The 15,104-nt window shown below is 43.9% G+C and overlaps 2 protein-coding genes across 3 annotated transcripts; one reads left to right on the top strand and one right to left on the bottom strand.

Moving 5' to 3' along the window:
* Position 1: 1 nt before the first annotated feature.
* On the bottom strand, positions 2-4,021 carry LOC6731667 (gastrula zinc finger protein xFG20-1). Of its 2 annotated transcripts, none has more exons than XM_016179871.3 (4): positions 3,581-4,021; positions 2,332-2,708; positions 880-2,258; positions 2-814 (listed from the first exon to the last, which is right to left on the bottom strand). In XM_016179871.3, the coding sequence occupies exons 1-4, from the start codon at positions 3,582-3,584 to the stop codon at positions 238-240; spliced, it is 2,337 nt and encodes a 778-aa protein (XP_016024358.1). In that variant the 5' UTR covers positions 3,585-4,021; the 3' UTR covers positions 2-237. The 2 variants fall into 2 exon arrangements, with proteins under 2 accessions (XP_016024358.1, XP_016024359.1); XM_016179872.3 differs by having other exon boundaries at positions 2,332-2,705.
* An 8,239-nt stretch (positions 4,022-12,260) lies between these two features.
* Positions 12,261-15,104, top strand: LOC6731666 (cytochrome P450 4e3). Its single transcript, XM_002078770.4, has 6 exons — positions 12,261-12,487; positions 12,679-12,788; positions 12,861-13,210; positions 13,273-13,642; positions 13,700-13,871; positions 13,929-15,104. The coding sequence occupies exons 1-6, from the start codon at positions 12,328-12,330 to the stop codon at positions 14,345-14,347; spliced, it is 1,581 nt and encodes a 526-aa protein (XP_002078806.1). The 5' UTR covers positions 12,261-12,327; the 3' UTR covers positions 14,348-15,104.

Genomic DNA, 15,104 nt, shown 5'->3' with positions numbered 1-15,104 from the left:
GTGTTTTTATAAGGAAATTTATTTTTCTTAAATGTGTTTTGACAGGTCCGTATGGCGTTAAACCTTCATCTACATCAATTTTATGTAGCTTATTTACTTTCAATGTTATTTAATTAATCCAGTCATTAAGTAGATATTATTATGTAGTTGTCATCCCATTTGTTGTACAGTAGAATACGCATCCGTTTACAAAAGCATCTTTATTGAGTGGGATCGCTAAATGAATGTGTTCCGAAGTTACTCCAATCGCCGGGCCTCAGCTTGCATGGTCTGCAGTACGATGTGTGGCACCAGGTGTGTGGAGGCGTAGTTCAGGGGCACAGTGGCCAATGGCGCAGAGCCGTCGGATGGGAAGTTGAGCTCCTGGGCCATGGGCATGTCCCTGTCGATGACATCCTGGGCGATCAAGGTCTTGGTCTCCTCGTACTCCATGCCCGCCTCCGGCTTGGCGCCCATCAAGAGTTTTCCGCGCTGCACGCCCATGTACTGGGTGGCCTTGGCATTCAAAGGCAACTGACCGCAGGTATCGGCATGCACCTTGCGATGTGCCTGTAAGTTGGAGATGCAAGTGAAGCGCTTGCCGCAGTTGTTGCACAGGAAACGCTTGATGCCCGTGTGCACGGTCATGTGGGTGAGCAGACTCTCCCTGTACGGATACTCCTTGGGACACAGGTGGCACTTGTACGGCTTGTAGTCCGTGTGCCGCGTCTTCAAGTGCGACTTGTATTGCGCCTTCACCTTGAATGTCTTGCCGCACTTATCGCACTGGTACGGAGTGTCTGCCTTGTGAAGGAGCATGTGCGTCTTGAGAATACTGCGGAAAGGAAGATACGTTATTAACATTCTTAGAATAAACATTCAAACACAAATTGTTATTACCCAGCGGTGGACAAATGCTTGCCGCAAACACTGCAGCCGTAGAGCGGTAGGCGGCCGCAGTCAGAACGAACGTGGTCAGAGAGCGATGTGCGTCCGGTGAACTTCTTGCCGCACTTGTCGCAGATGAGGTTGCGCTGCTGGCTGCGCGGCTCCTTCTTCGAGTGGAAATTGCGTTCGTGGTTCTTGAGGCTGTCGTGGCCGGTCATGTACTTGTCGCATTTTTCGCAGTAGAGCAGTTCCTTGTGCTGGGCCCTAGCATGCTCAGTGGCCTGTTCCTTGGTGGCGAAGAAGAGGTTGCAGTAGCATGGGCACTTGAAGGTTAGCTTGCCATCTTCGCCATGCACCTTCATGTGGGTGACCAAGCGCTTCTCCACCAAATAGATCTTGCTGCATATGGGACACTTAAAGACTTCCTCGTCCAGCTTAGCATGGACGTCCACGTCCTTAAAGATCTCTTTCATTTCCGCCTCATTTAACTTGTGGTCGTCGCGCAAATGCTTTTCGTAGGGCTTGCGTATGTGGTAGATTTTTACGCAGTGAGGACACTTCCAGGATTTCTCCATCTTGTTGATCATCTTAAGGCGCTCCTTCAGCTCCTTTTTGCTGATCTTAGCTACGCGTTTTGGTGTACTCGATGAATCGTCAGGCGAGGGCGATCTAGGTGCGTTTCGTTTGCGATACTTTCTCTTGACCACAGGTATCTTTTCCTTCGGCGGTCTGCCACGCTTTCTTGGTCCGGGAGGTTTTTCCATTTGATGACCCCTCAGTTCTAAGACATCTTCTTCCGCAACCTCCACTAGCGGCACGGCCGCGATCTCGTCTAGTATACCAGCGCCCTGTTCCACCTTTAAGCTCTCAAAGGGCTTTAAGCCATCACCCTCATTGAGCAGCACATCCAGCAGCTTATCCTTTTCGTTGCTAAAGATATCGGTGCTTTCGGTCTTCACATACATGCTGGCGTCCTGGTACTCGAAATCTTCTTCGTCGAAGGCCTCCACCTTGACCATTGCCGGCGGAGGAAGCTGGAATCCCGATGCATCCGCATCGTCCTCACTGTTATTGGGTTCGAAGTCGGGACACTCGTCGCCCGAGTCCGAGTTCTGGCTCTCCTGCTTGAGCTTCGTCTTCAGACGACTGGCCAGAGGAATGTCATCATCGCTATCTTCCGATTCTTCGCTGGTGGTATCTTCATCATCAGAGTCCCTGTTTCTGTCCTTCTTGCGGAAGGCCTTATGTTTCTTCATCCCATCGGATGAACCGGGCGAATCGTACTCCGGCTGACCACAGGTGTCGGGACGACTGCGTCGATGCTTGGATAGGTTGGAGGCGCTAGAGAAGCGGGTGTAGCAGCACTTGCACTCCATTGGTCGGGACTCCTCCTAGTGAAGGGAAAGTAATATTATTTATTATTATTATATTTACAAACGGTGCCACTATTTCGGTTCTACTCACCCTCGGTAGCTTTTCCTCACCACACTTGGTCCTGCAGTGGCGACGGTATGCCTCCTGGTACTTGTACTCCGCGCCGCACTTTTCGCAAACGAAGGGCTTTCGCTCCTGTCCAGCTACCGGGCCAGTGATTCCGTGCTCATCCTTTGCATGCTGGGTGAGCTCTTCCTCGTGGCAAAACCGTGCATCGCAGTGGCGGCACTCGAAGCCGCCCGGCGGCTGGTGCTTCTTTACATGCTTCACATATCCGGCTAGGGAGACCAGCGCCTTGTTGCACACCGGGCAGTGCAGCTTGGGTATTCCGTCGGTGGTGATCTCCACCATGAGCTTGTTAGCTGCAGCCGCCGCACTGCTGCTTGGAGCCATCGACTCGGTTTCTGCTAGAAAATTGAGTTTAGAGCATGGTGAGGCGAACGTAAACAAATGCAAATTTGATTTTCGGTTGGTTTGGGTTGGTATGCGCGTACCAGGGCTGGGTCTTTCAGTTCTGTTTTAAATGCACTTGTCGCAATATTATTGTATTTATATTTATGATAGGGTTTAGTAAAGAAGACGCATTTTGCACAATATAATAACTATGTAAATCAAATTAGATCTAGTGGCTCCCGTTTTTCGTATTTTTCGTTTTAAGCCAACTCTCAAATTTTATTATTATTCTTTTGGTTGCTTTACTTTTCTTTCTGATAAGTTGACATTACATTTGCCATTTAAAGTTAATAAATTAATGTAGGATATTTTTTATTATATTAATTATGTGTTCTATTTATATTAATTTCTATTTGGTTCTGAAAATATTAAAAGCAGGTTTCCAAGGGTCATAACATATTTTAGTGCCATAAAATGAATGTATTCATAAGTCTCCTTTCAATTCAACTATCGGCAACGAGCCCTTTGTTCGATATTCAATTCGTTCTTGCAACCACCACCACTACCAACGACACCTCCAACAACAACAATAACACCGACGACGGCAGCCGATTAGCGACGCTGTGCTGCAGCCCTGGTGGCGTTGCGTTCGCCGAGTCGGTTGGCAAGTGACGGGGGAGGCGGGGCAGGTAGGCAGGACAGCGACTTGAAGTGCGCGCATCACGCACAAATGCTCCTAGTTGGCCTGCATCGGCTGTACCCCAAAACGGGGCTCCACCTTAGCCCCCCGATATCGGGCGATTCACGACTACATATCTACATGCACCACCTACATACAGCACACACCATGTACACCATATACACCGTAAAGACCGTATACACCTACCCATATCGGTTCGGTCGAGTGGTGATTCCTTGGACTTGGATTGTGGGCCCTTTTCTGTTCCTGCTCTCTCCTCTCCACTCCGCTCCACGACGACTCTCCGAGATTCTCAGACACCGCTGAGGGGTCAGACAAATACAAATGTCTCGCTAATGATGGCTTCGCCTGATTCCGATTTCGAGTTCTTCGATTTGGGCTTTGGGTGCTGCGGAACACTTGGTTTTGCGCCGAATGCAGCTCGCCGCATTTTCACTCACACTATTATTCGGCTATTATTGTTTGTTGTGGTCGGGCCGAGCACTGCGAAAAATATTAACAACTCTTAAGTACACTTTAAAAAATGAAAAAACGCCAATGAGCTGCTGGCGAGTAAATTATTTTTCTTTGTGCAGCTCGAGGGTGGCAATGCAGCCCTGGTCGCAGCGCTCATTTGAGCAGCGGAACTGGTTCGCCCCCAGCATTGCCACGAACCAGTTCGGCACGGCTCCTCTCGTTTATTTTGGATTTTTTTGCGTTTAAAGTCGTGGCGCCATTTCCCCTCCGCGGTTTGAAACTTTGAAAAATAAATTTTAAGTTCCTTTAGCATAACTAAATTTTAATGAAAATACAGCTGTGTAATAATAGAGAAAGGAACCGGATTTGAGCCAAACTTGTTATACTCTTTACTCGCCGATTAGATACACAAATTTTGTTCACTGCACAGCGAGAGAGCCCGCACTGCAGGGTTGCATTGATCAATTCTCGGCGGGCGATTTCAAATTCAAATTTAGCATATATTTTTTGGGATGCCATGGATATTTTTGTTTTAATAAATCAGTCTTTAAAACTATATTTTAAATTTGCTTCTGATTATAATTTATATTTATATAATTGCTGGCCACAATGCTATAGTTGAGGTTTGGTGATTTGTAAACATTAAAACTATTTAAGTCTTAGAGTATAAGAAGTAATTTATTTGTATTTATTTTGGCTGGTATCTACTTTTCTTCTAAATCAATAATTAAACCATATATTCTATAATCCAGCTATTGATGCTAACGTTTAATCAAAGAAATGTTTAAAGGCTTAAACGTTTACCAAAAATTGTTATCTTTTTTAAACCAACAAATTAAAATCGAACATGTTTACAAAAAACTATGAAACCTTGTCTTCGTGTTCTAATTGGAATTGGAATTTTTGCCTCGTTGAACTCTGACCGTGCCCAATTTAGACCTTTGCCAGCCGTTTGCTATTGATACCCAAATCCCCAGCCCAGCGCCCAAATACTCGATTGTGCCATCTAAGTGCTCGAAGGCCATCGAGTACTCTATTTTGATTTGGGGGCGATTACATTCAGGAAATTTACACTCATGCAGTTTATTGGGCTCGAAGCTGATTACAATTCTGTGCCGGCAATTTAACTCAGCCCACGAGCAAGCAAAGGTGACGTCAATGTCGGTGTTAGCCCGAGTGGGTGTGCGAGTGTGTGTGAGATATGTGTTGTTTATTTGCATGCATATGGGGGGCAAACAAATGCAGAAGGTCAATGCTGAAAGAGTGGCTTTAAGAAGATGCACAATTTGATAAACAGCATGTAAAACAATAAACTGTATAGCATAGTGTACATTTTAATTCTCCGAAGGAGATGGTGAATATGATGTGGCTGAAATTGTGCCAGCAAAATCAACACACAAGTTGCACACCAACAACTTAATCAATTCTGCCACTGGTCCTGCCATCCTCGCCGCTTATTGTGTTTGTTTATTATGCAAATTTGCATTAATTTTTCGTAAGCCGCACACGTGATCCTGCAGCAGGAGCGGCAACAACAGTGGAGTGTGTGTTTGCGTGTGTGTGCTGCAGTTGCAACTGTTGCTGCCTCCGTTTTTGGGCTTCAAAATTGCTTTCGAGCGCAAATCGTCGGCAAATTTCATTAAAAATGCATACACACCGTTGTGTGGGGAAGGCCCCCTATTCTCCTTCTCCTGCCCTTTGACCCCTGCCAATGTCTCTCTCAGTTCGCCAGCCATGTCCTCCCTCGAGATTAGTCAGCAGCAAGGACATTTCGGAATCTTTTGTTTTATAAATAGCCCCCTTTGATAGACAATTAAAAATGTAACTTGCTTTCGGCAAGAGCAAGTCTATCAATAGGTGGGATTACATGCATGTCGAGAAACGGCGGAAGCTCCGCTTTAAGCTGCCCCATTACTTTTCCCCTCCAGGTGGGGATTTCTCTTCACTTCCTTACCCCATCTGCCACTGCCACGTAAGTTAGCCTTAAGAAAAGTTTTCATCCTCACATGTCTAAGCACTTTGTGCAAATTGTTAACGTTGCTGCTGCGTCCTTCTACGCACACGGGCAACAACAAGAACAACAACATTACTGCCAACATGGGTAAAAAAAGCAACATCAGCAACAGCCTCGGTGGCAACAAAAGCAACAGCAGCAACAACAGCATCTAGAATGTGGCAACAAAGACTTCAGGTTATTGCATGCATTTTAATTAGTAGACAAGCCAAGTGGGTTGCCACGATACATGTATATACACATATATTACTTTATAGCCCCGACATAGGCATATCCTCGCATATATGTAGATGCATTTCTAAGAGAAGACCGAATTGCCTCCCCATGGGTAAGGCAATGAGTTCCGGAAGAATCGAACAATCAAAGTTAAAAAAGGGCAACTGAATGCAATAGAAACATTAAGGGCTCATTTAAAAAGAAAGCTGCGGTGAAAAGTTACAGGATTGTCACAAAATTTCTGATGCACAAATGCCACAGTTTTCAAGGAAAGGCATGTTGCAGAAATAGTCGGACGGAAATTGTTTCAAATCAGAAGGACAACAAGGATTTAAAGGATAAAATAGTAGAAATGCTTGTTTTACAAATATTTTTTATACAATACCAAAACGTATACACATTGCAATCAACATAATTGATAAAAGCATAAACTGTATGAATAAGAACTTTTGTTTGGATAAGGACGCGAAAAACATGTTCGCCAAATTTATCTAACGAAAGCCAAATGATATATGGTTTTGGGAAAGCCCTGTCAATTTGCGAAAGCGAACTATTCACACGGCATAAGGATAAAGGGTACGAGATGGAAAGACATCGGTCCGAGACTAGATGGCATAGATACTTTTCCAGCGATAAAAAGGACATGTGCATAAACAAATCTGGGCTCATCAGCGTCACAAACAAGACAATGATATATGGAGCCGGGTAAACCTTTGTCAATTTATATAAGCAAGCGGTTCGGCTGGATTCGCACATGGCCCGTCGGGCCGTGGACCATATCTCAGAGTCCTTTCGCTAGGATGGGACAGTCCGCAGAGCTGTAAGTGCGGACTTCAGCTGCGGGCCTCCTCTCAATCTATCATTCTGCCCTCGCTGGTGGCCCTGCACCACCCACTGGCCACCCACAACCGCCCATCCACCGCCATCACGTTCTGTGCTAGTTTCTTGTATTTATTTTTAAATTGTCTCACTCACACAAACCCGCAGAGAAACACACACAGCAGCAGGGACATAGACTCACGCACACACTCGCACCACGAATTTCATGGCAGTCCTGCACTCACATCTTCCGTGCAGGACGACAACTCATGTTTGTATTGGTTCGGTGAGCGTCCCTTGCCCACATCTCCTTCGATTTCTCGCAGTGTGTGAGTTTGTCTACACAAACGCGAAAAAGTAAATACAAATGGAATTGCGACTAAAAGATACCCTCTGCTTGCATTCTTATCTATGGTGAAATTAAACGCATTACTAACTAAACTTTCGATTCAGATGTCACATAGTTTATTGAAAAAGGAGTATTTACTTTCCACACAATATCTCAATTTCGGGTGATCCTTCCTAATTACTAGATCTGTACAAAAACCAACTAAATATCCTTACTTTTTACCAACTAGTGCTTGGTGCTGACAAAATCACCATCAATTGATACTCCTCTACGTTGAGAAAGACTACTGGGTGTAAGACACAAAAAAATCTGTGTAAGCTCGCATCTGTGGGGCCACCGAGCGCTCCACGCGTCCCTGCATGTGTGCGTGAGTTTGTCAGGGTGTGTGTGTGTGTGCGCGTTTGTGCCACGCAGTCCATGTGTGCGTGTTTGTATGTAAATGTCCTTGAGTGCTTGACGGATGACATTCATAAACGTCACTTCAATTACCTCCACGCGCCAACGCCAGTGACTGTGCCACCTCATTCCTGGGCGAACCGACCCCTCATCCACCCCCCTCCGCCGACCGGAATTTACCCTGCCCCATGCACCGCCCGCTCTCCTCACACACGGTTGCCTGACACCCATTTACCGCGAAAGTTGTGAAAAGTCAGTCAGCCAAAAATTAAAGCACTTTCTACTTTTCCGGTCTCTAGTTTTCTTTTTCTTGTTTCAGTCATCGAAGAATTTCCTGCACTTTCAGGATTTTGCGAACTTGCAGATTGTAGCGAGCACTAACACATTGAAAAACTGTCACCAGATTTATTGGTACTTAATAATAAAAAATTCACCGAAACGATGGTATAACTAACTAAAAGCAACAGTATGATTACTGAAGCTATAGCTAGTAGCTTTTCTTTGAAGAATATTTCTGTAATATAGAAGCTTTTTCTGTGCCCCTATTTTAGTTCATTTTCCTATTGTTTTTAATATTCTTGGAAAATTGTGCAAGACTATACTTACTATACAGGATGCAGAAATAGCTCTTCCACTGAAATTGATTCCTTCTGGAAGCAAAGGAAAGATTACCCCGTAAGCAAAGCTATAAATAGTTTAACTCTAAAATTTAAATCCTAGTATCAAATAACGCTTACATTTTGTGTTGTTGTCATTTCTACAAATTTTACAAGTTAAGCAGAACTTTATTAAGAAAGTCAAATTAAGGTCCAAGGGCATGGATTGAATAAAGTTAAAAGTAAAACAACCAGCAGGATTTCCCAGAAGCTCCCTCAACTATAATTCTAATGAAATCTTTTGCAAGCCGAGTTCATCATATCACAACCAACAATACATCCTTTCAGTGCAACTAATCGAATGTTCCTGTAATGAGTTGCCAGGAAAATCAGCTTGCACCTTCGTTTTCCCATTCAAACTTGCTGTCCTGTGAAACTTCTTCAGATCAATCGCTCAATGCAAAACCGAAAAGACCTCCTAATTCGTTCTGAAAACCTGATCTTGATTCATGGTCTGGCATTGATTTTCTCTCAACAGCCTCAAAAAAGGGGCGGAGGGGGCGGGGCCACAAACATTTGCGGCATTCGTCGTCGCTCTGTATGTGTGTGTGTGTGTGTGTGTGCGTGTGCACGTGTATTGGTATCTGCGAGTGTGCGTGTGTGTCTGTGTGTTTGTTTCGGTTTCCTTCACTTACACTTGTCCTTACAAATTTGTCCTTTTCTCAAATGTGAAAAGACGCATAATGTCCTTTTTACTCGCCCTTCTCTTCCGTTCAGCCCTCTCTTCTGGCTTGAGCCTCGGTGCCCCCAGCATTGCCCTCTTTTCCTTTCCCTTCCCTTCCGCCCTGCCCCTGGTTTCCTTCCCCCCTCCCCAGTTCCCTGCCTTTTGTTACTACTGCGTTATACCCTTGCAAAGGACATCATCTTTTAATGTCATAAAATACGCATGTTCTTTACTCAACACAAAATGTTTTAATAAACTGTTTTAAATCGCCAGTAATTGAATGCCAAATTGGTATAGATATTGTAGGATTCTTATTTATTTCTTCCAGTTCTTTATTTTCAATATAAAGACAGTTAATTTGTATAAAAACAATTATCATATCATATATAGGGGTATATGATACCAGGAATAGACTTTACAGGGTATTCTAAGCCTTGGTTTTCCAAGCCTCGTCGGTTTTGCCTCGTCGACTGTCGTTTATTTTGTGTGTGTTTTCCTTTATTTTTTCGCTTTCCCATTTTTGTTTTGTCCTTTCTGTGTCTCTGCTGACGTTGGCTGCTGCTGAATCTGCTGCTGGCGTTTGCCGCCCACATTTGCTACTTGTAAATTATTTGCATTAGTAGCCACTTGTGCTTTGCTGTGCGCTTGTGTGTGTGTGAGTGTGTGCCTCGGGTCGAGGAAAATTCCCCACCCCCTCGCCAACCATGCGGCCTTCCCACTTTTCCCCGAACTTTTCCTGAGGCTCAGTCCAATGCGAATTCATTTCGTTTTGGGGATGAATCTACTCGAAACGGAACTTGACCCACTGTGCGTGGCCCACTGTGCGTGTTTGTTTAGACATACACACCCACCGCCACACGCACACAAATACACTCGTTTGTGTATATATTTTCGCATTGAAATTTCCATTTTTCCTTTTGTTGCTGCTTCCCATTCTCTTTGTTCGTGCTGGCCTGGCCTGCACTTAAATTAACTGATTGCAACATTCTATACAGCTTTTTATGGCCCGATAAGGAGGCGGCAGGAGGCTACAGTGGCTACTCAGCCTTTTGCATAGTTTTGCGAATCCCGAAAAGGGGGGCGGAAATGGGAATGGGCTGGCCACATGGGAGTTCTCTCCTTTAAGTGGCCAGTAAATGCGGTTTCTTTAGCTTGGCCAAGTACGGTGGAAACTCAAGGTGCTGAAATCAAGAAAGAGCAACTTTTTCCTTCTTGCTTCAAAAATCTAAAACCAATTTAAAATAATTAATTATTAACAATACTAATTATTATTATTTTTTATTATAATTATTTACTTATTTGTTGTTTATTCTTTTAGTCCAATTTAGCCACCACCGTACCCATCGCTCTTTATTTCCAGCCATTTCTCTCTGCCTCCGAACGTGGCAAACATGCTATGCAGCATTGCGTGCTCACAACGTGGCGTATGCGCAATATTTACTTCCTCTTCGCCGCATGAAGGCAAAAATGCATTAAACAAGACAACGCGGCAATAACAACAGACAACGTGCGGCGAAGTGGGATAATGAGGCAGCGAGTTTGGGGAATTGCTGTTCGTTTAAAGACAGCGATTTCGTTCTCAGCTTGCTAATTGCGTATACGACATGTGTGATCCCCACTTGATAAGCCGAGGAATAATTAACTAAAATGACTCTCCGGATGAGAGTTGGTTTTATTCGACTAATATTTGAGGAAGCGATTGTCGGGGTAATTCGATGGCATACTTTGTGGGGATCTGGAAGTTTTCAAGGGTTTGTTATGGTTGAAAGCCATAAGCCAACTGGGATTGCGCGGAATATTCTTTTAATAGATGCAATCGATGAATAAAAATAAACATAAAACCAACGCCAGAGGAAGCTGCTACAAATGGGCCGAACAATTTACATAATCACTGAGCATTCAACGGCACTACCAAATATAGCAACCGAAATGGGAACCGGAAATAGGAAGCCCAGTCAAGCAGAATGCCCGGCCGTACATTATATGTATACGGAACATGCGGACTCGTCCTTCGCCTCGCAGCGATTTATCAAAGTTCATTGAAATTGTTTGTTTGCCCGCTGCTGCTCGCCCAAACATGTCCTTGAAAGGGGGGTGGTGGTGGGCCAACGGCCTTGCCACTCTCGGCTTCAGCTGCTGATGATGACGACGTCATTCATTAAAATTTTCGCCCGTTATAAGTTTGGGCATTAAGCATTAAGCAGCGGCAGCAGCAGCAGCAGCAGCAGCATTGAGATGTCAAGCGAATCACAGGCCCCAAACAAATGCCATAAAAGCCATTCACAGTGTGCAAAACTTTTCTCTGTTTTTCCTTTCGTTTGCCAATTTGATTTATTGCCGGCCCATGGAGATGTAATCGTGAAATGGTAAATGTTTCTGTGTGGGACGTGCGTTTGGCGGGCAATTTTTCCCGAAAGTCATGGGCTCATGGGTTCCCAGCAAGGAATTCTGTATGGTTCATCTCCGGGGATTCGTGTCACGGGTCCAGTTCTCCCACGCAGGCGAAAAGCCAATGCGTGGTCTTTGATTAATTCTCATATTATATGCTTTATTAAGCTGCCTCCTTCGAAAAACATATGGCCATGTCGATGGGACTGGGGAAAATCGCCTGCCGATTCCATTGTCATGCATATAAGAGTTATACCTCTTTTGTTAGTGGCTTCTGATTTCTGACCATTTGTTTGGGCCACCCCCAACTCCATTTTGCCCTGTCGTGTCCAGATCTGGGATGCTTGACTAGCCGAAAAATTAATCGCTAATGACCATTTTTGGAGGCCTGGCATGTGATGGAACTTCTGGCTGAGCTTCTCGTATATGCCGAGCCCCTCGCTGATACGAGATTACTAATTCATACCGTCTGCCGTACGTCTGTCTGATAGATAAACAAATAAGTACAAAGTCCACTGGGCCAGACATATAAAATAAGAAAAAATTCAAAAACCTGACATTGATGTTCGGCATCGCCAACAAATATATTCTGGTTTTGCCATCGGTATATTGAATATCAAAAGTGGGTTCAAAGGTCCATAACGCTGTAAGATTTTTGACCACTCATCGTTTTCAAGCGTTTTCGATCTCATGGTGGATGCAATCTGATAAAAGTGCGGGGAAATGTGGACATTGACCCCCCAGATTGTGTTGATTCTACAGAGATACCTTTCCGAGGCCTGTCTAGAACCGATTGCAGTGCGACTAGGAAGAGCCGGGAGATTTCGCTTGTCTAATCGGTGAGTGGACCAATCCGGAGCGAGCTGAATAACCTGGCTTGGCTATAAAAGCGAGCGGCGCAATCGATTCTTCAATCTGCTCCAGCTGCGAACGGTTCAGTTTTCGTCGGTGCTACCGGAACAGGTTTATATAAATATGTGGCTCGTTGTGTTGGCTCTGCTGGTGCTGCCACTGATCACATTGGTGTACTTTGAACGGAAGGCATCGCAACGGCGCCAACTGCTCAAGGAATTCAATGGACCCACTCCGGTGCCCATTTTGGGCAACGCCAATCGGATTGGCAAAAATCCGGCAGGTCAGTTCCAAACATCCAGGCGTGGAGGCTCGGCTCCAAGTCTACGTGTCGCACTGATAATGATTTAGTGGGTGTTATCAGTTGTACTATAACCGGCTGATAGAAAGACATCTGGTGTGGCGAAATTGCGCAGGTCGAATGGCCAAAGATCAGTCTGATCCTAATCGCGACTGCTTTACTGATATTCACAGAAATACTGTCTACATTCTTTGATTGGTGGTACGACTACGGAAAAGATAACTTTCTCTTCTGGATCGGATACAGTTCCCACATTGTGATGACCAATCCCAAGCAATTGGAGGTAAGTAAACTATAATTTATTCAAGAGTTCACTTTAAGAAAATCTAATCTTATCGAATGAAACTTTCACCAGTACATTTTGAACAGTCAGCAACTGATACAAAAATCCACCATCTACGATCTACTGCATACATGGCTGGGTCATGGTCTTCTAACGAGTTATGGAAGCAAATGGCATAAGCACCGCAAGATGATCACCCCATCCTTCCATTTCAACATCCTGCAGGACTTCCACGAGGTGATGAACGAGAACTCCGCCAAGTTTATGACTCAGCTGAAGAAGGCAAGTGCCGGAGACACTATCATTGATTTCCAGGAGCATGCCAACTACCTTACTTTGGATGTCATCTGCGACACGGCGATGGGAGTGCCCATCAATGCCATGGAACAGCGCGACTCCTCCATTGTTAAGGCATTCAGAGAGTGAGTTCTCGAAAGTAGCTTTAAATATTATTTAAATTTACTAAAACAAAATTTATTTTTAGTATGTGCTACAATATAAATATGAGAGCATTTCATCCATTTAAGCGCTCCAACCGCGTGTTTAGTTTAACACCTGAGTTTTCAGCCTACCAAAAAACTCTGAAGACACTTCAAGATTTTACATATGACATCATCGAAAAACGAGTCGATGCTCTGCAGAATGGAGGATCTAAGGAGGAGCACGATCCATCGTTGCCACGAAAGAAGATGGCATTTTTGGACACCCTGCTATCCTCCACCATTGACGGTCGTCCTCTCACACGACAGGAGATCTACGAGGAGGTGTCCACCTTTATGTTTGAAGGACACGACACGACCACCTCGGGAGTATCCTTCTCCGTATATCTTCTCTCGCGACATCCCGATGTCCAGGTATTTTAGTTTACTTATTCCACATTCATTTTGGGTACTCATTGTCTGAATCTGCAGAGGAAATTGTATCAGGAGCAATGTGAAGTCATGGGTGATGACATGAACAGAAGTGTCAGTTTCCAGGAGATAGCCAAAATGAAATATCTGGATCTGTTTATTAAGGAGGCGCAGCGCGTCTATCCCAGCGTTCCATTTATAGGGCGATATTGCGATAAGGATTATGATATCAGTAAGTATCTTATATATTTTTAAAAATAATAATACTTTCAAATTTCATCCTGTTTAGATGGCAGTATAGTGCCCAAGGGTACAACTCTCAATTTGGCACTCATCCTGCTGGGCTACAACGATCGCATCTTCAAGGATCCCCATCATTTTCGACCGGAGCGATTTGAGGAGGAGAAACCGGCTCCCTTTGAGTATTTGCCTTTCAGTGCCGGGCCACGAAATTGCATTGGCCAAAAGTTCGCGCTCCTAGAACTTAAGACTGTTATATCAAAAGTGGTGCGGTCCTTTGAGGTCCTTCCAGCAGTTGATGAATTGGTCTCCACGGATGGTCGCCTAAATACCTACCTGGGTCTCGCCCCAGGCGAAAAGTTGAAGCGGGAGGCAGGGCGCCACAAATACGATCCCATTCTATCCGCGGTCCTAACCCTAAAATCAGATAATGGTCTGCACCTTCGTCTCAGGGAAAGAAGATCCTAGTAAATAAGGAATATCAATACTTCAAATAGCTCTATTAAGTTTCAGATCAAAGTTTATGCATTAATAATATCTTCAATTGCACTAGAGTGTACACATAATATTAGCAAACATTTTTCCAACTATGTAATATAAATAAAACTCCAAGTAAATAATTTTATTAATTTTATTAGCATTTAAACTGAAAAATACGTTACTTTTCTCCCATTCTTGCAAATGACCACCTCACGCCAAAGTTGTAAACTAAGAAAAGTAGAACACTCAGTTTAAGATTCATTTTGGTTTTAAGCTGATGTTGTTTTCTTCCACGCATATTTATAGCTGATTGAGTTTTTTAGCTTGCCACGGCTTGCATAAGTTAGTATAATGAAATTAGGAATGGCTTATTCGAGATTAAAATGTATGACTGCCAGATTTGGTTAGGTTACTACGACGTATCCAATGAAAAAAACTGCTGGCTTAGTTTCGAATACTCAACCAAAGTTGTAAGTAAAATAAAATAATTTAAAATTAAATAAATATTAAGAAATTATTTGATTTTTAATTAACTTTTTGATCTACATAATATGTAGGTAAAACTTTAGATTCCTGCCTACTTTTCTAGCCATTAAATTAGTCGCATTGAGGTCGTCTTTAATGTATTACAACCGCGAAAAGTTCTGCAGTAGTCGTAGTTAAATTTTAAATTCCGAATTTTCGACTATTTCGTTCCGACTTGTTTCGCTCCCTTGTCGCAATAAATATTTGATGTGACGGCAAA

The sequence above is a fragment of the Drosophila simulans genome, chromosome 2L (genome assembly GCF_016746395.2).
Source record: "Drosophila simulans strain w501 chromosome 2L, Prin_Dsim_3.1, whole genome shotgun sequence".
NCBI lineage: Eukaryota > Metazoa > Arthropoda > Insecta > Diptera > Drosophilidae > Drosophila > Drosophila simulans.
This window is presented reverse-complemented; position numbering and strand designations above follow the sequence as displayed.

Excerpts from the sequence above, each read along its gene's own strand:
- LOC6731666 (XM_002078770.4), top strand. The coding sequence starts at position 12,328 with ATGTGGCTCGTTGTGTTGGCTCTGCTGGTGCTGCCACTGATCACATTG. Across the intron at positions 12,789-12,860 it reads CCAATCCCAAGCAATTGGAG|TACATTTTGAACAGTCAGCA; the intron begins GTAAGTAAACTA and ends AACTTTCACCAG. Across the intron at positions 13,643-13,699 it reads CGCGACATCCCGATGTCCAG|AGGAAATTGTATCAGGAGCA; the intron begins GTATTTTAGTTT and ends CTGAATCTGCAG.
- LOC6731667 (XM_016179871.3), bottom strand. Across the intron at positions 2,259-2,331 it reads GTGAGGAAAAGCTACCGAGG|GAGGAGTCCCGACCAATGGA; the intron begins GTGAGTAGAACC and ends TCCCTTCACTAG. Across the intron at positions 815-879 it reads AAGCATTTGTCCACCGCTGG|TATTCTCAAGACGCACATGC; the intron begins GTAATAACAATT and ends TCCTTTCCGCAG.